This window comes from Hordeum vulgare, chromosome 7H, assembly GCF_904849725.1.
Source record: "Hordeum vulgare subsp. vulgare chromosome 7H, MorexV3_pseudomolecules_assembly, whole genome shotgun sequence".
Classification (NCBI taxonomy): Eukaryota; Viridiplantae; Streptophyta; class Magnoliopsida; order Poales; family Poaceae; genus Hordeum; species Hordeum vulgare.
Window position 1 is genome coordinate 580,090,581 of NC_058524.1, and position 22,800 is coordinate 580,113,380.

The 22,800-nt window shown below is 46.2% G+C and overlaps 2 protein-coding genes across 3 annotated transcripts; one reads left to right on the forward strand and one right to left on the reverse strand.

Annotated features, from left to right (window-relative positions):
* Positions 1-14,177: 14,177 nt before the first annotated feature.
* Positions 14,178-16,916, forward strand: LOC123407498 (F-box protein At5g06550). 2 transcript variants are annotated; one of them, XM_045100640.1, is made up of 3 exons: positions 14,178-15,539; positions 16,410-16,671; positions 16,784-16,916. In XM_045100640.1, the coding sequence occupies exons 1-2, from the start codon at positions 14,248-14,250 to the stop codon at positions 16,651-16,653; spliced, it is 1,536 nt and encodes a 511-aa protein (XP_044956575.1). In that variant the 5' UTR covers positions 14,178-14,247; the 3' UTR covers positions 16,654-16,671; positions 16,784-16,916. The 2 variants fall into 2 exon arrangements, with proteins under 2 accessions (XP_044956575.1, XP_044956574.1); XM_045100639.1 differs by having other exon boundaries at positions 16,410-16,916.
* Positions 16,917-19,886: 2,970 nt separating this feature from the next.
* Positions 19,887-21,336, reverse strand: LOC123407499 (remorin 4.1-like). The gene is made up of 2 exons (XM_045100641.1): positions 20,351-21,336; positions 19,887-20,257 (listed from the first exon to the last, which is right to left on the reverse strand). Exons 1-2 carry the CDS (start codon positions 20,975-20,977, stop codon positions 20,048-20,050), a joined length of 837 nt encoding a protein of 278 aa, XP_044956576.1. The 5' UTR covers positions 20,978-21,336; the 3' UTR covers positions 19,887-20,047.
* Between the last annotated feature and the right edge of the window lie 1,464 nt (positions 21,337-22,800).

Consider the following 22,800-nt stretch of genomic DNA (forward strand, 5'->3'; position numbering starts at 1 on the left):
GCATGATCGTAAGATAGCTAGCGAGATGTTTCAACGTCATACGCCATGCTAGATCGTTGCACATCCCGGTACACTACTGGAGGCATTTCCTATAGAGTCATCATCATTTTGAGATGTGAGTAAATAAAAGTGTGATGATCATCATTATTAGAGCATTGTCCCATGTGAGAAAAAAAAAGAGGCCAAAGAGTCCAAAAAAAAGAGAAAAAAGAGGCCTAAGAGCCGAAATAAAAAAAAAGAGAAAAGGGAGAAGGGACAATGCTACTACATTTTTCCACACTTGTGCTCCATAATAGCACCATGTCCTTCATGATTGAGAGCTTCTTGCTTTGTCACTACCATATGCTAGTGGAAATCTTCATTATATAACTTGGGTTGTATATTCCAATGATGGGCTTCCTCAAAATTGCCCTAGGTCTTCGTGAGCAAGCAAGTTGGATGCACACCCACTAGTTTTTCCTTTGAGCTTTCACATACTTGTAGCTCTAGTGCATCTTTTTTTTACCGGAGCTCTAATGCATCTCTTGTATGGCAATCCCTACTCATTCACATTGATATCTATTAATGGGCATCTCCATAGCCTTTTGATACGCCGAGTCAATGTGACCATCTCCACCTTTTTGTCTCACAACCACCACCACACTCTATTCCACCTATAGTGCTATATCCATGGCTCACGCTCATGTATTGCGTGATAGTTATAAAAAGTTTGAGAAAGTAAGAGTGCGAAAACAATTACTTGGCCAATACCGGGGTTGTGCATGATTAACATTAGTTGTGTGAGGATGATGGAGCATAGCCAGACTATATGATTTTGTAGGGATAACTTTCTTTGGCCTTGTTATTTTGAAAGTTCATGATTACCTTGCTAGTTTGCTTGAAGTATTATTGTTTTCATGTCAATAGCAAACTATTGTTTTGAATCTTACGGATCTGAACATTCATGTCACGTGAAAGAAGTTGCAAAGGACAACTATGCTAGGAAACATTCCCTACTCGAGGACGAGCAGGAGTTAAGCTTGGGGATGCTTGATACGTCTCCAACGTATCTATAATTTTTGATGGTTGCATGCTATTATCTTGTGAGACTTTGGATGTTTTGCATGCCTATTTTTTGGGACAAACTTATTAACTCAGCGCCAAGTGCCAGTTCCTGTTTTTTCCATGTTTTTGACCCCTTTCAGAGGAGATTTTGAAACTGAGTCCAAACGGAATAAAATCCCCGAAAAGAATTTTTCCGTAACGAAAGAAGATCAGGAGGCTTGAGAGCCAAGGCAGGGGGTCCCAGGGGCCCCACAAGCCCTCACCCCGCGGCCAAGGGGGTCGTGGCCCATAGGCTTGTGGTCCCCCTGGACGCCCTTTGCCCTAGGGATTGCACCTATATATTCCCTAAAAATCCCAAAAAAATAAGGAGATCATCGAAAGTACTTTTCCACCGCCGCAAGCTTCTGTCTCTGCAAGATCCCATCTGGTGCACGTTCTGGTGCCCTGTCGGAGGGGGGATTCGGACACGGAGGGCTTCTTCATCAACACCATGACCTCTCCTATGATGCGTGAGTAGTTCACCATAGACCTACGGGTCCATACCTAGTAACTACATGGCTTCTTCTCTCTCTTGGATGTTCAATACAAAGTTCTCCATGATTTTCATGGAGATCTATCCGATGTAATCTACTTTTGCGGTGTGTTTGTCGAGATCCGATGAATTGTGGATTTATGATCAGATTATCTATGAATCTTATTTGAGTTTCTTCTCATCTCTCTTATGCATGATTTCATATCCTTGTAATTCTCTTAGAGTTGTGGGTTTTGTGTGGCCAACTAGATCTATGATTCTTGCAATGGGAGAAGTGCTCGGTTTTGGGTTCATACCGTGCGGTGACCTCACCCAGTGACAGAAGGGGTAGCGAGGCACGCATCATGTTGTTGCCATCAAGGGTAAAAAAGATGGGGTTTTCGTCATTGGTTTGAGATTATCCCTCTACATCATGTCATCTTGCCTAAAGCGTTACTCTATTCGTCATGAACTCAATACACTAGATGCATGTTGGATAGCGGTCGATGTGTGGAGTAATAGTAGTAGATGCAGAAAGTATCGGTCTACTTGTCTCGGACGTGATGCCTATATGTATGCTCATTGCCTTAGATATCGTCATGACTTTGCGCGGTTCTATCAATTGTTCGACAGTAATTTGTTCACCCACCGTGATATTTTCTATTTTTAGAGAAGCCTCTAGTGAACACTATGGCACCCGGGTCTACTCCACACCATATTTTCAGCATTATACTTTTTACTTCGTTGCACTTTCCGCCTTCAGATCTCACTTTGCAAACAATCTTGAAGGGATTGACAACCCCTTTGAAGCGTTGGGTGCAAGCTTGTTCGTGTTTGCGCAGGTACTCTGGACTTGACGAGACCCTCCTTCTGGATTGATACCTTGGTTCTCAAACTGAGGGAAATACTTACTGCTCCTGTGCTGCATCACCCTTTCCTCTTCAAGGGAAAAACCAACGCAAGCCCAGTCTCCATCAACGTGTCAATTTTTGGCGCTGTTGCTAGGGATAGCAAGCATCGACGTGCAAGTCGATATTAACTATTACAACATGATCATCTCATACATCCAATATATCACATCACGTCATTGGCCATATCATATCGCAAGCATACCCAGCAAAAACAAGTTAGACATCCTCTAATTTGTTGTTGCATGTTTTACATGGCTGCTATGGGTATCTAGTATGATCGCATCTTACTTACGCAAAAACCACAACGGAGATGTGCAAATTGCTATTTAACCTCTCCAAGGACCACCTCGGTCAAAACCAATTCAACTAAAGTTGAAGAAACCGACATCCGCCAGTCATCTTTATGCAACAAGGTTGCACGTCAAGCGATGAAACCAGTATCTCATAAGCGTACGAGTTATGTCGCTCTGGGCCGCTTCAATCCAACAATACCGTCGAATCGTGAAAAGACTAAGGAGGTCAGCAAATCGAACATCACCGTCCACAAAACCTTTTGTGTTCTACTCGATATAGCATCTACGCATGAACCTAGCTCATGATGCCACTATTGGGGAACGTTGCATGGGAAACAAAAAAATTCCTACGCACACGAAGACCTATCATGGTGATGTCCATCTACGAGTGGAGATTTGGATTTACGTACCCTTGTAGATCGCACAGCAGGAAGCGTTAAGAAACGCGGTTGATGTAGTGGAACGTCTTCACGTCCCTCGAACCGTCCCGCGATCCGTCCCACGATCCGTTCCAATCTAGCGCCGAACGGATGACACCTCCGCGTTCAGCACACGTACAGCTCAACGATGATCTCGGCCTTCTTGATCCAGCAAGCAAGACGGAGAAGTAGATGAGTTCTCTGGTAGTGTGACGGCGCTCCGGTGGTGGTGATGATCTACTCCTACAGGGCTCCGCCCGAGCTCCGTAGGAATCCGATCTAGAGGTGGAACTTTGTGGTTTAGGCTAGAGTTGCACGTGGCAAAGTTGTGTCTCAAAAATCCCTAAATCTCCACTATATATAGGAGGGAGGGGGAGGGTCTAGCCTTGAGGCACAAGGCCTCAAGGGTGCGCCGACGCTAGGGAGGAGGAGGACTCCTCCTCCAATTCGGTTTGGGAAGGAGGAGTCCTCCTCTTCATTCCCACCTCCCTCTTTCCCTTTTCTTTTTCTTTTCTTTTTGGTATTTTCTTATGTGGCGCCATGGGCTCCTTGGGCTGAATCCACCAGCCCACTGAGGACTTGTGGCGCCACCCTAGGGCCTTGGGCTCACTCACGGGTGGGTGGGCCCCTCCCGGTGAACTCCCGGAACCCATTCGTCACTCCCGGTACACTGTCGGAAATGCCCGAATCTTTCCGGTGACCAAATGAAACCATCCTATATATCAATCTTCATTTCCAGACCATTTCGAAAACCCTCGTGACGTCTGTGATCTCATTCGGGACTCCGAACAACATTCGGTAACCACACATATAACTCAACTATACTAAAACATCATCGAACCTTAAGTGTGCAGACCCTCCCGGTTCGAGAACTATGTAGACATGACCCGAGGCACTTCTCGGTCAATATCCAATAGCAGAACATGGATGCCCATATTGGATCCTACATATTCTCCGAAGATCTTATCGGTTGAACCTCAGTGTCAAGGATTCATATAATCTCGTATATCATTCCCTTTCTCCTTCGGTATGTTACTTGCCCGAGATTTGATCGTCGGTATCCGCCTTCCTATTTCAATCTCGTTACCGGCAAGTCTCTTTACTCATTCCGTAATACAAGATCTCGTGACTTACACTTAGTCACATTGCTTGCAAGGCTTGTGTGTGATGTTGTATTATCGAGTGGGCCCCGAGATACCTCTCCGTCACACGGAGTGACAAATCCCTGTCTTGATCCATACTAACTCAACGGTCACCTTCGGAGATACCTGTAGAGCACCTTTATAGTCACCCAGTTACGTTGTGACGTTTGATGCACACAAGGTATTCCTCTGGTGCCAGTGAGTTATATGATCTCATGGTCATAGGAATAAATACTTGACACGCAGAAAACAATAGCAATAAAATGACACGATCAATATGCTACATTCATAGTTTGGGTCTAGTCCATCACATGATTCTCCTAATGATGTGATCCAGTTATCAAGTGACAAGACTTGCATATAGCCAGAAAACCTTGACTATCTTTGATCAACTGGCTAGCCAACTAGAGGCTTGCTAGAGACATTGTTTTGTCTATGTATCCACACATGTATCTATGTTTTCATTCAATACAATTATAGCATGGATAATAAACGATTATCTTTGAACAGGAAATATAATAATAACTATTTATCATTTCCTCTAGGGCATATTTCCAGCAGATGCATATAAAGCAAAATCCGAGAAACCGGACACTTAAAAAGTAGTGACGGGGTAGTGATCGGGGCGATATTATTATCCAAGACCCCAGTCAATTGGGAGGTCGCACTTAGCATGTGTAAAATAAGTTTGACCTGACACAGCCAATGAGTATGAAACACATGTATATAAAGATACTGTTAAAAAGTCTATAAATAATGTGTGCGGGGAATTTTTATAACTCGCGGCACCAAGGCAGCTGTTACAGGTAACTATTGTTTCTTGAGATACATATTTTCAAGCAACTATTTCCCTGTTACCTTCCATGGGTGGCTTGACGTCCGCCCTGTTTTTTGCTGCACTATTTCTATTACTCTTTTTAGAGTTGGGGGGTACTATCCTTTAGAGGAAGTTGTTGTCAGCGGGCGGGCCTTGAATAGAGGGTCTTGAGAAGCTGTTGATGACGCGGAGGAGCTCGACGCTTAGTGTATTCTTCATGATAACCCACTTTTGTCCGTAGAGATGTTTGGAACATGGCTCGATTCGAGCCGAACACATGATCATTGGTTGTTGGCTCCCACGGCTGCCCATGGAATTTTAAGAATGAAATTGTGTCTATGCATGACATACCTTGAAGGTGTTTGGGTCATGCTATGGGAGGTGTATCCCTTTTTAATCTGAGTCGAAGAAGTCTCCGACATATGTGATTGAGCTCGGGCTCGCTTGCCTGCTTGTCGTGCCTTGTTTACCGGCTTGTGGTTTGATCCTTTGCTATCATGTTGGCATTCACGTGCCAGGGCGGTTGTGTGTTCCTCGGCCCGAAGAGAGCGCTCTGTATTTCCATTGACGGTGATAACTCCCTTGGGTGCAGGCATTTTAATCTTCATACAGGCATAGTGGGGCACATCATTGAAGCACGTGGAAGTTGTGCAGCTGAGCAGTGCATGGGATTCACTTCAAAAGGGGACGATGTCAAAGATCAAGTCTTCGCTGCGGAAGTTGTCGGGTGAGCCGAACACAACCTCTAGTGTTATCCTACCAGAGGAGTGGGCTTCGACGCCTCAAATAACTCCTTTAAAGGTAGTGTTGCTTGGTTTTATTCTTGATGGGTCGATGCCCATCTTTTTCATCGTATCCCGGTAAATCAGGTTCAGTCTACTTCCTCCGTCCATAAGGACTCTAGTGAGGTGGTAGCATCTATAATGGGATCTAGGACAAGGGCGGCCGACCCTCCACGACGGATACTGGTTAGGTGATCCTTGTGATGGAAGGTGATCGGGCAAGCCGACCATGGATTATATTTCTAGGCTATCGGCTCTACGGCGTATACCTCCCGGAGGGCTCGTTTCCTCTCCTTTTTGGTATGTGGGTGACGTAAATCATGTTCACAGTTTTGACCTCGAGAGGGAACTTTTTTTGGCCCCAAGTGTTCGGGTCACGGGGCTCCTCGTCGTCTTCACTCCGTAGGGCCCTGCTATGTTCCTCAGCGGCTGGCTTGCCAGCCTGTTAGAACACCCAACATTTACGATTGGTGTTGGTGGCAGGCTTGTCTTGGGTGCCATGGATCTTGCAGGGCCGTTCCATGATTTTATCCCATGGACTCGGTCCATCCATGTTCCCTTTAAAGGGTTTCTTATGCTGACCAGGTTTTGCGCTAGAATCCAGCATTTACTGTTGTGTCGTTACTGTCACCGTTACGGTGGCGTCGTTTGTTCTTGTTTTTTCTTGGCTTGTTGTTTCCGTCCCGAATTTCAGAGGTTCCGGGGTCGTCCGTGTTGTGGCTACGCCGAGCTAGCCAATTATCTTCACCCACGCAAAAGCGGTTCATGAGGGAAGTGAGAGCGGACATTATTCTTGGCCTATCCTTGCCGAGCTGTCGGGCCAGCAATTCGTCCCGGATGTTGTGCCTAAAAGAGGCTATTGCCTCGGCATCCGAACAATCCACGATTTGATTCTTCTTGGTTAGGAACCGATTCCAGAATTCTCTGGCTGATTCGCCCGCCTTTTGAATGCTGTTGCTCAGGTCGGATGAATGCGGGGGGGGGGGGGGCGAACATAGGTTCCCAGAAAGTTAGACAGGAAAGCCTCCTCAAGCTCTTCCCATCTCCCAATGGAGTCTTTGGGTAGGCTATTTAGCTAGTGCCGTGTCGGTCCTTTGAGCTTTAGGGGTAAGTATTTTATGGCATGGAGGTCATCTCCGCTGTCCATATGGATGTGGAGAAGGAATCTTCTATCCACACGGCGGGGTATGTCGTCTCGTCGTATTGTTCTATGTTCACGGGTTTGAACCCTTCCGGGAATGGGTGATGTATGACCTCATCTGTGAAGCATAGTGGGTGAGCAGTGACTCTGATCCGGGCTATATTGTGCCGAAAATCAGCACAGTGTGTGGATAGCTTTCTTTTGATCCAGCCACTCGGTGTCGTATCCTTCTTCGACGGCCAGGATTTTTGTCCACTTGTTGTTAATGGTGTCTCGTTCGTCCTGGAGGTGTCGTTGCTTCTCTTTTAGGCTCTGAGCGGTAGCCATAAGCTATTGCCTGAACTTCTCCTGGCCTTCAGGGTCCTCGGGGATTACAAGGTCATCGGCCTCGAAGACGTCTTTGTCGTCAACAAGGGAGGTAATCGTTGTCGTCCAAATTGTTGAGGTCATCGGGGTCGGCATTGTTCGGTTCCTATGAATGTTGCTCAGGAGCTTCGGGGTTGCTATGGTCCTCTAGGATCATGTTTTCCCATGTAGCTTGTATGGAGCCCCTCCCCTTATTTGCTTTGGCATGCTTACGTGGCTTTCGGCGCTTTGAGGGCTCCTCCCCGAACTTATTGCCGTTTTGTTTGGGTGTAACATCGTCCATGTCTCCGGGCGGGTCTACCATGTAAACATCATAGGTGGACGTTGCGTTCCACCGCCCAGTATTTACTGGGGTGGGGTAATCGGCCTCATCATCCATGTCCTCGAGCTCCTTGGAAGCATAGTCCAATGCGTCGGTTAAGTCTTTTACGATGGCTACCAAGTGGGTGGTGGGTGGGTCGTAAAAGTCCTCATAATCCACCTCGGAGCCAATCTATGCATAGGTTGGGCTCCGACTATCTAAGATTTGAAGCGATTGGATCTGGTCGAGCGTCTCGTTTAGCATCGAGAGGCTGTCCTAATCAATATTTTCGTGATTTTTGGAGTTGACCTACGTGGCTTCCGCAAGGGATGCAAGTTCGGCAATGGCTGTTCGCTATTGTCCAGGCATAATGGTCGGGTCCGAGCTCAAAGTTGACTCTTCGACGCAGAGGGGACTGATGCCGTGGCCGAACAAGAGACACGGACTAAAGGCTTCGGGATTTTTGGTTTCATTGGTCGAGGCCATGATTTCGGCGGGGAACAGATTGCCCCAAGAGTCGGCAGAGAATTCGAAATCTCGAAACCTTATTCGCTGACCGGGGACGAAGCCTCCGATCTGGCCGGGAAGGCAAGTTCAGTCCGCACGCAGCGTGAAGCTGCCGAGCGTGAGGACCTGTCCGGGGGCGAAGATGCCACCATTGTTGATTCGGTCGCTGATGATCAGGCGAGCCATCGATCCTTCCAGTAATCCAATGGTGAAACTCTTAATGAAAGCACCAATGTTGGTGTCAAAACCGACAGATCTTGGATAGGGGGTCCCAAACTGTGGACCTTGGATCGATGGGTTGCAGGAGAAAAGGGGAGACAATATTTACCCAGGTTCGGACCCTCTTAAGGAGGTAAAACCCTACGTCCCGCTTGATTATATTGATGTGGGATGATGAATACAGAGTTGATCTACCTCGAGATCGTATGAGCTAAACCCTAGATGATCTAACTTGCCTATATACGTAAGAACCTCTTGTTTATATAGACACCAGGGTTCCTAGGGTTGCATCTTACTCACCTCACCCGGGGACAGATGGACCGATCTGGTCCTCTTAAGTTGGAGTGCACGCCTAGTCGTTGGAGCATTCCATCTTGATCATGAAGTTGTAAGACAATCCAGTCTTCAATGATGCGGCCCATATGGTCGGCCCATAAGGAATAACCCAACTGCCCGAGGACCCCTTAATAGAGAACTCACTCATGTGCCACCGGGGAGTAGGGATTGGTGTGTCCAGCTAGGCCTGGGCATTCGGTCTAACCGGACCGATCGGTTCGGTTTTGCAGGTCACAAACATTTTCGGTTCCTTAAAAAGTGCAGACCGACCGGATCCTGCACATTTTGGTAACCGATTATTTTCAGAACCGAAAAATTGGTTATGTCTTCGGTTTTGACCGAACAAACCCGACGTACACCCTCAAGAATACATTATCTTTCTTAGCCTGCTTTGTCGCATGTTTTGGTACAAGCAAACGATGTGAGTAGCCACCTGCTACTACCATTTTATAGTCTTCCCAACGCGCCCATTCTCAATGGTTGTCCGAGGTGGTACTAAACTACAAACTATTATAGTGCAGCTGACATATTATATATGTGTCGATTACTACACAATACTTGGGCCATTCCAAACAAGTACATTTGTACGTCGATGGGAGAGAGAGACTTAGAGGTTGCTGTGTTCCTGCGTCTCTCTAGATGGGCCAGCTGGCCCACCTATTCTAGTGCGTTGACAAGAATTAGAGGGGAAGCGAGGCTTGTACTGTAGTTTTGGGTTATTCGGTTTTTTCGGTTTAACATGTGCTAAAACAGAAATTACCAAATAAATTTCGGGTTTACAGATTTGATAACCGAAATAGGAACCAAAATTTTCGGTTTTGGTCCATTCGGTCTCGGTCCCGGTTCTTTCGGTTCAGTATATCGGTTCTCGGTTTATATGCCCACCCCTATGTCCAGCCCTCCCCCTCTCATCTACTATATATAGGCGGCAAGGGGCGGGGTTTGGGCGTAACCCTTGGCCCCTTCTCCAAGGAGGGTCGGCGTCTAGGGTGGAGTCCTCCCTCCACAAGGAAGGGAGGAGTCCCCCTCCTCCAAGGCACCTCCTGGGTGCCTTGTCCCTTTGGGACTCTTGCCCCAAGCCGCATGGGCCGTTAGGGGCTCGTGCGTCTGGCCCATGCTAGCTAGGGAGCCTCCTATGGCCCATGTGCCCCGGGGGCAGGTGGACCCCTTCCCCCCGGTGGACCTCCGGAACCCTTTTGACACCCCAGTACACTATCGGTAATGCCCGAAACTTTTTCAGTAGCCAAAATAGGACTTCCCATATATAAATCTTTACCTCAAACCATTCGGAACTCCTCGTGATGTCCGAGATCTCATCCAGGGCTCTAAACACATTTGGTCACCAACATACAAATCCCAATACTACTCTAGCCTCCCCAAATGCTAAGCGTGTGGACCCTTCGGGTTCGAGAATCATATAGACATGACCAAGATTCCTCTCCGATCAATACCCAATAGCAAGACCTGGATGCCCATGTCAATTCCTCTTGGGGAACGTCGCATGGGAAACAAAAAAATTCCTACGCGCACGAAGACCTATCATGGTGATGTCCATCTACGAGAGGAGATTTGGATCTACGTACCCTTGTAGATCGCACATCAGGAAGCGTTAAGAAACGCATTTGATGTAGTGGAATGTCCTCACGTCCCTCGATCCGCCCCGCGAACCGTCACACGAACCGTCCCGCGATCCGTCCCACGATCCGCTCCGATCTAGTGCCAAACGGACGGCACCTCCACGTTCAGCACACGTACAGCTCGACGATGATCTCGGCCTTCTTTATATAGCAAGCAAGATGGAGAAGTAGATGAGTTCTTCGGGAGCGTGACGACGCTCCGGTGGTGGTGAAGGATCTACTCCTGTAGGGCTCCGCCCGAGCTCCGCAGAAATACAATCTAGAGGAAAAACCGTGATGTTTTCTGGTCGGGCTGCCGTGGCAAAGTTGTCTCAAATCAGCCCTAGACCTTCATTATATATAGGAGGAGGGGTGGGGAGGCTTGCCTTGGGGTCCAAGACCCCAAGGGTCCACCTCCAATCCTAGTCTTTTTTTTTCCTTTTCCTTTGATTTCTTATCTCCTGCACATAGGGCCTCTTGGGTTGTCCCACCAGCCCACTAAGGGCTGGTGCGACACTCCTAAAGCCTATGGGCTTCCCTGGGTGGGTTGGCCCCCTCCCGGTGAACATCCGGAATCCATTCGTCACTCCCGGTACATTCCCGGTAATGCCCGAAAACTTTCCGGTAACCAAATGAGGTCATCCTATATATCAATCTTCGTCTCCGGACCATTCCGGAAACCCTCGTGACGTCCGGGATCTCATCCGGGACTCCGAACAACATTCGGTAACCACACATATAACTCAACTATACTAAAACATTGCCGAACCTTAAGTGTGCACACCCTGCGGGTTCGAGAACTATGCAAACATGCCCCGAGGTACTCCTCGGTCAATATCCAATAGCGGGACCTGGATGCCCATATTGGATCCTACACATTCTCCGAATAACTTATCGGTTGAACCTCAGTGTCAAGGATTCAAGCAATCCCGTATGTCATTCCCTTTATCCTTCGGTATGTTACTTTCCCGAGATTAGATCATCGGTATCTGCATACCTATTTAAATCTCGTTACCGGCAAGTCTCTTTTCTCGTTCTGTAGTACAAGATCCCGTGACTTACACTTAGTCACATTGCTTGCAAGGCTTGTGTGTGATGTTGTATTACTGAGTGGGCCCCGAGATACCTCTCCGTCACACGGAGTGACAAATCCCTGTCTTGATCCATACTAACCCAACGAACACCTTCAGAGATACCTGTAGAGCACCTTTATAGTCACCCAGTTACATTGTGACGTTTGATAAACACAAGGCATCCCTCCGGTGCCAGTGGGTTATATGATCTCATGGTCATATGAACAAATACTTGACACGCAGAAAACAATAGCAATAAAATGACACGATCAATATGCTATGTTCATAGTTTGGGTCTAGTCCATCACATGATTCCCCTAATGATGCGATCCAGTTATCACGCAACAACACTTTGCACATAGTCAGAAAACTTTGACTATCCTTGATCAACTGGCTAGCCAACTAGAGGCTTGCTAGGGACATTGTTATGTCTATTTATCCACACATGTATCTATGTTTTCATTCAATACAATTATAGCATGGATAATAAACGATTATCTTTAAACAGGAAATATAATAATAACTATTTATCATTGCCTCTAGGCCATATTTCCAACAGTTCCTACATATTACACGGAGATTTTTATCGGTCAAACCACGATGTCAAGGATTCAGTCAATCCCGTATGCAGTTCCCTTTGTCAAGCGGTATGTTACTTACCCGAGATCCGATCGTCGATATCTCCATTCCTAGTTCAATCTCGTTACCAGCAAGTCTCTTTACTCGTTCCGTAATACAAGATCCCGTGACTAACTCATTAGTCACATTGCTTGCAGGCTTCTTGTGATGTTGTATTACCGAGATGGCCAGAGATATCTGTGTGTCATAAGAAGTGATAAATCCCAGTATCGATCCATGCCAACCCAACATACACCGTCAGAGATACCTGTAGAGTGCCTTTATGATCACCCAGCTACGAAGTGACGTATGATACACACAAGGCATTCCTCCAGTGCCAGGTAGTTGCATGATCTCATGGTCTTAGAAACACATACTTAACATGAAGAGAGAAGTAGCAACAAACTAAGTGATACGGTCAAATGCTATGCTTACGGTTGGGTCTTGGCCATCACATCATTCTCCTCATGATGTGATCACGTTATTAAATGACAACTCATGTCTATGGTAAGGAAACCTTAATCATCTTTGATTAACGAGCTAGTCTAGCAGAGGTTCGCTAGGGACACGGTGTTGTTTATATATCCACACATGTATTTAAGTTTTTGGTCAATACAATTCTAGCATGGATAATAAATGTTTATCATGAACAGGGAAATATGATAATAACCTATTTATTATTGCCTCTAGGGCATATTTCCAACACAAATGTGGGATGCAATAGTTTCCTCTCTAGGAAGCATTATAAGTTCATAAACACATATATTTCATCATCTTGGATTTTTTTTAATGGATTGAAATAATTTCATAATGATAACGGATGATGGCTTGAATGACAAAATGTGGTGAATCTTAATTTCACAACCTTAAAGACCAACAATTTTTTGCTTCATGAAAATGTGTTCCTTTCAATCTTCTTAAAAAAAAAGCAATCATGAGTTTTTGCCACTCTTCTTCGTGGTTGTTGGACGAAATGTTCAAGGAATGCTATACTCATTCCACATTAGAGAAAATATCAACATGATCTGCCGTCACATCAGTAAGAACCGGATAGAGAGGGATATAAATCAATTGATTTCTGCTATGCTTAAACCTTTAAGTAGGATATGATGTTCTAGGATTATAAGGGAATCCACAAAGGTAGTGTCTGTCATTGACTCTCTAGTTCACGTCATCTAGAATCACTAATAAAATTTGTGTCGTAAATTGTCTCTTTAAGATGGCATACAAATATAGTGAAGTTGACTCTTAATGAAGAGTATGTTTTATTCTCCACATTAGTAAATATCTTAGATAACAAGACTAAGAGTTAGCCTTTAAGATGCCCTTAGCAAGAAAAGAGGAGGAATCGATGGAGGATTGCATAGTATAAAAGTTTGGCAAAGACATACCAACCATCACGGGGACATATGCTCTAGTTTAGGGCCTCTTTCATTTGCATGATTTCCAAAACGCAGGAATAGAGAGGCATACTATCTTCGGCACTAAAAAGAATTGTGAGGGTGTTTGATTCTCCGTAGAGAAAACGATGGATTCTTCCAAAGAAGTTGAAGTGGATGAGAAATTTTCAATGAAATCCAGTGTAAATGAATGTAAGGACAAAAAAATCTTATGGGTTTCAATCCTACGAATCGAACAACCCATATGAGAAAATTTTCTAAGGATTAGAATCCTCCCAAATTCCTTTGCAAATTCTTTGAATCAAAGAAGCCTTTAATACTCCCTCTATTTTTGTTTAGAGGTTTCACAATTAATTTTACCAATAAAATATGAGCTACATATCCCAAAAGAACATGACCATGCATGCACAATTCAAAAAACTCTCCGATGATACGTACACTCAAATATTTTGATCAAAATTACGAGCCAAAGTTTGACATGAAAAATAAAGCGACTTGTACAAAAAAACGGAGCGAGTAGTTTAAACATAAAGTTGCAAAAATAGTGACCATGACATGGTGTCGAAAACCAGCATTTTCCCACGAACTGACTCGATCAGAGACGTCCGTTCATGACCGAGCTGTGACCCTAGCCGTGCGATTTCCCATCTTCTGCTTCACAAAAGGGCACTTCTCCAAAACCTTAACCCCCGACCACTCTTCTACCTTTCCTCCTCCCCCGCCGCCGCCGCTGCCGCCCGTACGAGCGAGCATGCCCAGCGCTTTCCACTCCCTCCGCCCATCTCTCATCAAGCGGAAGCACAAGCGCAAATCCACGCGCCGCGGCGGGAAGCGCCCCAAGAAGACCAGTGAATCGACGAACCTCGCCGCCGGAGGCGGAGACGCCTCCTTTGACCTGAAGAGCTCCGCTTCCGCGTCGACCGCGTCTGGGTGCGGCGTAGGAGGCAGCCTCGTCCAGCCGCTAGGGAACCTCCTCCTCGCCGCCGCCGGGCGCGCCAACCTCCGGGACGCGGGCCTCGGCGGGCTTCGCCAGCTCCCCGACGACCTCCTCCTCGACGTCCTCGGCCTCCTGCCTGCCCGCGACCTCGCCGCGCTCTCGGCTGCCTCGAAGGCCCTCTACGTCATCTCCTCCCACGACCCGCTCTGGCGGGCCATCGTCCTCGACGAGCTCGGCGGCGACTTCGCGTTCGCCGGTTCGTGGCGCGCCACCTACATCGCCGCCGTGTCTGGCGGCGCCCATCGCCCTCCGCGCGCCCTTGAGATCAGTGGCTTCTACTCTGACTACCTCTTCCAGAGCTGGCTATGTGCCAACATGGAGATGCGGGCCGAGTGGCTGGAGCGGGACACCATTGACCGCCGCCGCGGCTTATCTGTGGAGAGATTCATCGCAGAGCACGAGGAGCCGAACTGGCCGGTGCTGCTTGAGGGGTGCCTTGAGTCCTGGCCGGCGTTGCAGAAATGGACGAGGGAGTATCTGCTCGAAGTCTCAGCTGGCAAGGAGTTTGCCGTCGGTCCGGTGAGCATGCCATTGGATAGGTACTTCCTGTACTCCGACAACGCGGAGGAGGAGAGGCCATTGTACCTATTTGACTCCAAATTTGCCGACAAGGTTCCGGAGATGGGGAGTGACTATGAGGTGCCGGTGTACTTCCAGGAGGACCTGTTCAAGGTGCTTGGAGAAGAGAGGCCGGATTATAGGTGGGTTATCATTGGTCCAGCTGGATCAGGGTCATCGTTCCATGTTGATCCTAACTCGACGTCGGCGTGGAATGCTGTGATCAAGGGGGCTAAGAAGTGGGTGATGTTCCCACCGGAGGTGCCGCCACCAGGCGTCCACCCAAGTTCGGATGGGGCAGAGGTCACTAGTCCTGTTTCTATCATGGAGTGGTTCATGAACTTCTACGGAGCCTGTAGGACCTGGGAGAAGAGGCCAATTGAGTGTGTATGTCGGGCTGGGGAGATTGTATTTGTGCCTAATGGATGGTGGCATTTGGTTATCAATCTTGAGGAGTCCATTGCCATCACTCAGAACTATGTGAGCAGGTTAGCTTTCAGATTGCATACAGTTTCTCTGCTTTTTCACTTCATATTTGTTATCCTGTTATGCTTACTAAAATACTAAGCAACCATCAGGAAGCACAAATGCACGAGCTTCTGCAATATGTATCCTTCATCTAGAGAGAACGGTTGTACAATTTTGTACCTTTTGTATGAACACATTTACAAAACTATTATCTCCATGCCACTCGAACAAATTAAGTGTACACAGACAGAATCGCAAGAAATCCTAATATCAAAACATATTCAATTGGAAAAACCAAGATTTTATGTTTTTAACTCTAGATTTGTTGCTTAAAAAAACTACTCCCTCGATCCATATTAATTGTTGCAGCTCTAGTACAACTTTGTAGAGTACTAAAGTTGTACTAAAGCTGCGACAATTAATATGGATCGGAGGGAGTACTACATTTTTGTTGACAGAAATCTGGGTTTGGCCGTGTATTCTTCAATTTAGTTCTATTCATATCACTTCAGCATTGTCAGATACAAGTTTTGTTGGCATTGTGTCAGTTACGAATTATGATCAAGTTAAGAAAAATACTCATCTTCCAAAAGAGTTTCTCTTTGGTTTAAGAACCTTGTTTCCTAGTTTATACATGAAACCTTCTTCTTCCGAATCATATAATTTTGATAAAGATTTAGCCTTTAAACAAGGAAGATTAAGCCCGACTCTTGGCTTTAGCTCAGTATCCCTGTTTCAGGGGCAGCTACATGGTTGAATAGACATGCCAAATTGTTTAACTGGATGATTTCAGCAGAGAGTAACTTATTTTTGTGAGGTAACATGTTTTTTCATGAAAAATATATAGCTTAATAAAACGGTTTCTCTTTCTTTCCTTGTGAAATGTCCAGGAGGAACCTGTTGAATGTTCTTGACTTTCTCAAGAGGCCCAATGCAAGTGAACTTGTGTCAGGGACCAAGGACAGGGTGAACCTGCACGACAAGTTCCGGAACGCCATCGACACAGCTTACCCCGGGACGATTAGTCAGCTTGAAGTTGAAGCTCAGCAGAAGGCTGCTGCACGGAAGAAGAAAGTCGCATTCTGGGATTCTGCTGTCGACGCTAACACTGGAGGATTCAAATTCTCCTTCTGATTTTCTTGCAGCAGCTAGGTCTGTGGACTTAACATTTGATCTTATCCTGTTTACATGAGCAATCATGTTTGATTTGCTTTGAGAACCTGGGTTCATGGGCCTTTGCACTGATCTGTCTGCACTGAAGCAGATTATTTTGATTGTACAAGGCTATGAGCGTCCTAAAACTTGGAAGAACATAATCTCAAGACCGTTGCTCCCCATTGTTGTTGTAAGGTTAGACCATATATCACATCATGAAAAATTGATCTTTGATCTTCAAATACTTGGGCTGAAAATTGTTTGCATTTTGGTGCTATCTCTAAAAATTGTTTGCATTTTGGTGCTATCTCTAAAAATTGTTTGCATTATGTTATTCATCCGGTGTCGTTGGTGGTAAATTTGGGTTTTATCGATACCTTGATTTTTTTTAACTGAGTGGAAAGATGCCCATCTGCTATGAATTCTTGCACAATCTTCGCCTGATTTTTTTACATATTATCCTTTAAAGTCTGGGAAGGTCTTGAAGGTTTACGAAACCACATACATAAATACATGCAATGTTACCTTCTAAAAAAACATTTCTATGTTAACCTATTTTCTAAAAACTATTTATAAAGTGTTAGTAAATTTGTATGAACATCAAACCCAGTAGAGAATACTTGGAATCAATTTATTTTAACTAGTCTACAAAAATGCCTTATATGTTGAGAGGGAAATAGTATTTCCATGGGGTTCTTTTTTTTTTCAATTAAGGCTCTGTTCGGTATCGCTCCGCTCCACAACTCCATGAGCGGAGTTCACGGAGCTGCTGTATAAAATGGCGGAGCTGCTGTTTCCCCACTCCGGAGTGGATGATTACCGAACAAGGCCTAAGATATTAGCAGAATGGCTGTAAATCAGTTCATTATCTTCCTATTATTTTTTTAGTTTCTATTTTTCGTATTTTGGGCTTGAATATTACTTCTTTGGTTTCTAAATATAAGTTAGTTTTTCTTAAGATTCCACTATGGACTAGGTAGAAGCAAAATAATGAATCTACACTCTAATATATGTCTATATATATCACTATGTAGTTTGTAATACAATCTTTATCAGGACTTAAATTTGAGTAGGGCGTTTTGGTGACCAAGCTCCATGGAGCCCTTTTTATTCTTGAAAAATTCAAAATTCAAACTTTTTGACTTTAAAATATTATGAAAAAATATGCAACTATACAAGGATGAAATGTATATGTGTGTAAAAATCCAGGATGAAATATCTTTAAATGCGACCTGTATAGAAAAGACAAATATCTGAACTTTGAGGATGAATAGTATCATGTGTTAAAAAGGCTTAGATTTATCTTTTTCGCACAATCCTCATTTCAACGTATTTCGTCCTAAAAATTTACACACATGTGTTATGCCTTCATGTATAACTATATATATTCTAGATTATTTAAAATTGTAAAAATATGGATTTTGAGTTTTTTTTAAAAACCTGTTTTCATGAAGGCCGGGCTTCAAAAAACATTTTCGTTTACATTTAGAATCGGGGGAAATAATTATTTGCGAGAAGGGCTTGAATATCCATTGCACGGTATCACGCAGTGGGATCCAGCTCATCTGTCTGATACTCCCTTCGTTCCTAAATATAAGACATTTTAGAGATTGCATTATAAACTACATACGAATGTATATAGACATATTTTAAAGTATATATTCACTCATTTTTCTCCGTATGTAGTCTCTTGGTAGAATCTCTAAAAGGTCTTATATTTTAAAACGGAGGGAGTATATGCTTCGGGAATGGTCATATCACCAGGTCACTTTCACGCTTTAGAGCCATCTACAACAGGCGTCCAAAAACTGCTTCGCGCGCTAAAAGATTCGTTTTTTTAAGCGCCAAACTGCTCCAGCAGAAGCTGCAAAACGCTGCGCGCGTTAAAAACTTCTGGGCGCGCGTTTAAAAACGTTATCGCGCACAGCATATTTGGTGCGCCGGCTTGCGCGCGCACCAAACTCTGAGCGGTTGCAGATGGGACCGCTGTATCGGACTGGATTGGGCGCCGCACTAGCGCGCGTCTGTTGGAGATGCTCCGGTCCCCGCGCTTCAAAACTACTACAGTGACACGTTAAAAAATTTATTGGACGCGGATTTTTTACGCAGCGGTTGGAGATGCTCTTAGTTAAATCGCTCTCGCATCGCATATGAGCTTTCATCCAGACCCGAAGATATTCCACCAAGGCCATGGAAATTTGGCTTTGCCATTAGGAGAAGGGCAGGTGGCCTGCAGGTCAGGTCAGATCTCTCACGAAGTTGACTCAGCACTTCCAGTCAGTCACACGCAAAGTAAGGGCCTCGATCGAATATTTCACAAGAAATTATTTACGCCAGTTTAGAAAAACAATTTAGAATAGATATGAGATTAGAACAACTCCAACCGGTCGATCCAAATGAATAATTTTATCTGCTTTTTGTTCGTTTGGGTCATCTGTCGGCTCTCTGTTCCTCCAGTTTAAGATTTGGGTCAGCAGCGCGCCCAACGCGCAGATTCATATTTGTCCGCGTAGCCGGCTAACCACCGATTTTTAACAAATACAAACATTTTGCATATTTTTTAAAAGCAAATGAAATAGTATAGTTTTATAACCGAAAATAAAATATAGCAAAGTTTTACAAGCTTAATAAAAATTAAATTATCTAAAAGATACACCTATTGATTGCCAACATGATCCCATATATGCTTAACCAAATCATCTTACAACTGAATATGAGTTTTTTAATCACGCATTTCATGATGAAATTAGGGTGAACTGTGCAGATGATGCCGCTTCTCCGCCATGCTGAGGCACCACATTGTCACCCTGAAACTCAACCTAGATAGTATCATTTGTTGTAGTTGTGACCGTTGTAGGTAGGAGTCACCAGAACTGAGCGGCGACGGCGACGGGACTGGGGGTGAGGCGAGGGCTAGCTGTCGGTGTTGTCGATAGGGGTGGAGAACGACCAATGTGCCATCAACTGATGGGTCAGGGGATGGAGTACGTGTGCGTCATCCGTGTGCGCTTTGTGTCCGCACTGATCCAAACTGGGCTTAAAATTTGGTCGAAAATGGGTCGACAGACGGACGAAAAACGGACGCGCGTACGTTTAGGTCACGCGTTGAGCCGTTTTTTCTGTCCGCGTGGACTCAAACGGACGACGACGGACAGATACGGCAAAATTCCAAGGAAGCAGGTCAGCTGCCAATTAAGCCGCTACTCCATTGCTAAGCCTTAAAATGTTTTCAATAATATACAGTCATACAAGGCTACAAGCCAGCAAATGTTTTAAACACTGTACAGTTACATCCCTGGATTCAATAATACAGATCGAAGTCGATCAAAAACAGGAAATTGATGGTTGGTGAAGAAGGCGGCCGTGTCATGTCTTAGGAGGAGGAGGAGAAAGAGAAGAAGGAGCGCTTGGTGGGCACCCTGCCGACGGCCTTCATGAAGTTGGCGAGCTCCATGACCCTGGCCGTCTTGGTCCCGCGCGCCGCCTCCGCCGACGCCCGCTTCTCCTCCGCCTTCCGCCGCGCCCGCGCCACCTCGTTCTGCGCCTTCTCCGTCGCCTTGGCGCGCTCCTCCTCCAGCTTCCTCTGCAACCCAACCCAAACCAAACCAGCAATTCTTGATTTTACGTCCATCAGAACACAAGATCAGGGTTGAACAAGAAGGAATCCATCAAGTACCTCGATCTTGCTCAGGTAGGTGGTGGCCGTGTGGATCTGCTGGTTCTCCCACCCGTTGATGACCACCTCCTCCCGCTTGAACTTGTTGTTGATCTTGGCCACCTCCTCCGCCTGCCACGCCGCCACCTTCGCCTCCGCCTCGTCCTTCTTCACCTGCCGCACCTCCACCACCTCCGCCGCCGGGGCGCACGACGACGACGGCCCCGCTGGCAGCGGCAGCGGGCGCCCGGCGTCCGCCACGATGGCCAGCGGGTTCGTCTCCGGCACGGGCTCGTGCTCCCCGATCCGCGCCAGCTGCAGGTCGTTGTTCGCGGCGCCGGAGTCCCCGGGACCGGGGCAAGGGTCGGTTGGCGGTCCGCCCCCCGCGTCCACCATGGCGTTGAACTCGCGGCCCATGCTGGCCATGAACTGCTCGTCGGAGTAGGACGACAGCGAGCGCTGGCTCGCCACGTCCCAGGAGGGCTGCCGCAGCGGCGCCGGCGCCGGGGACGGGTGGATGTCCCGGAAAGTCGCACCGTCGCCATCGCCGTCCACGTCCACGTCGTCCTCCGCCGGGGCCGACGGCGTCGCCAGCCGCTGCAGACGTTCGCTCACCGACATGTGGTCGATCGGGTCGGAGCTGCTCATCGGAGCACAGCGCCGGCGGATAGGACCCGGTGGAGTGGCGGACCCAGTTCTTGGTGGTGGAGTTGGTGCGTGTAACGTAGCTAAGCACAAAGAGACTCAAGCACAAAGGATAGCAGCTGGGTGGGAGGGAGGGAGGGAGGAGAGGAGAGGAAAAAATGGACGGCTGAGGGGACAACGACTCTGCCGGCCGGCAGACGGGGATACACGTATCACTCAAGCTTGCGGGCTATTTTTTGTGGCCGATGAATAGCATATTTTTCACAGGAATGTTCAAAGATGATAAACTTGTTTGTTAACTGCTGAGGCAGTGATGTCTGCTGCTCTCCGGCGGGCCTGTAAGCATTATTATGTCACACTTGAGGCCAGTTTTTTATTCGATTTTCCCAGAATCGCCCTTCTTTCCAGCTTCTCTCACAATTGTCATTATATATATATTTTTACAATTCTAGCTAATTAGATAAGATTATAAAATTAATTAGCTAGGATTGTAAAAATAATTATTTCCTTCGTCCGTCACAGAGATGAAGCAGCCGATACCGTGTGTGAGCGGCGCATCGCGGCCGCCCCGGATATGGCGACCCCCGCCGACCAACTGGGCGAGAAACTGAACGTCGACGCCTCGTTCTCCCATGATGATGGAAGGGCTGAGGTGGGTATGGTGCTCCGTGATCAAGAAGGGGTCATCATTTTTACAGCTTGTCACTTGCTTCGGTCGTGCCCGGACCTTCTGCATGTCGAGCTTGTTGGATGCATGGAGGGAATTGCGTTGGCCCTCCAGTGGACGGAGTTGCCATTAATCGTTGAGCGTGACAGTTTGCAAACGGTGCAGTTGATCTTTGTATCAGGCCAAGACCGCTCGCAGTACGCCATGGTGGTTTCGGAGGTGAGATGTCTTATGAGGGAAAGGGAGCGTAGAGTGACTCATATTTCTCGAGAGTAAAATAATATAAACCACACGTTAGCAAATTATGGGAGATCACAAGACCGAACTGTGGTCTGACTCCGATCTGACCCAGACAATGTCACTAGATTGTGTAGGGAGGACCTTCTTGGCTATTGAGTAATACAACCCTTTCACTCTCACAAAAAAATATTTCTTTCGTCCCATAATATAAGAGTGTTCTTAAAACTATTAGTCTCAAGAACGCTCTTATATTATGGGATGAACAATATAGTTAGGATTGTAAAAAAATGAAGTAACGATTCTGGAAGAAGCTGTAGAGAGAGGCGATTCTGGGAGAATCCGTCAAAAGAACTGGCCCTTGGTTTCACTTAGCAATGTAATGGAGTTGGCTCTGGAGTCCTTCTCCTCTAAAAAATATAATATTTGTTAATGGGTGTGTCAATACAAATAAACCTCCCCTATGAAAGGTTGTGTCCAATGAAACCCTTTTTATATCTATCTCTATCAGATCTCATCCTTGCAAATAACTCTGAAGGGATTGATAATCCTTTTTTAGCGTTGGGTGCAAGTGTTTGATTGTTTGTGTAGGTACTACGATTGGGGCCTTGCTTGTTCCTCCTAGTGGATTGATACCTTGTTTCTCAACAAACTCAGGGAAATACTTATCTACTTCGTTGCATCACCCTTTCCTCTTTAAGGAAAAACCAACGCAAGCTCAAGAGGTAGGAAGAAGGATTTCTGGCGCCGTTGCTGGGGGGGGGGGGGGGTTACATAGTAAGATCAAGCCTACCAAGTACCCATCGCAAACTCATCTCTTGCATTTACTTTATTTACCATTTGCCTCTCGTTTTCCTCTCCCCACACTTCTAAAACGATATTCAGAAAATACCAAAAAGTTTTGCCTTTTTATTCGCCCTTT

Bases quoted from the DNA above. Each gene is read 5' to 3' on its own strand.
- LOC123407498 (XM_045100639.1), top strand. From the start codon at position 14,248: ATGCCCAGCGCTTTCCACTCCCTCCGCCCATCTCTCATCAAGCGGAAG. The intron at 15,540-16,409 runs GTTAGCTTTCAG...TGAAATGTCCAG, and splicing joins ACTCAGAACTATGTGAGCAG to GAGGAACCTGTTGAATGTTC.
- LOC123407499 (XM_045100641.1), bottom strand. From the start codon at position 20,977: ATGAGCAGCTCCGACCCGATCGACCACATGTCGGTGAGCGAACGTCTG. The intron at 20,258-20,350 runs GTACTTGATGGA...GTTGGGTTGCAG, and splicing joins CCTACCTGAGCAAGATCGAG to AGGAAGCTGGAGGAGGAGCG.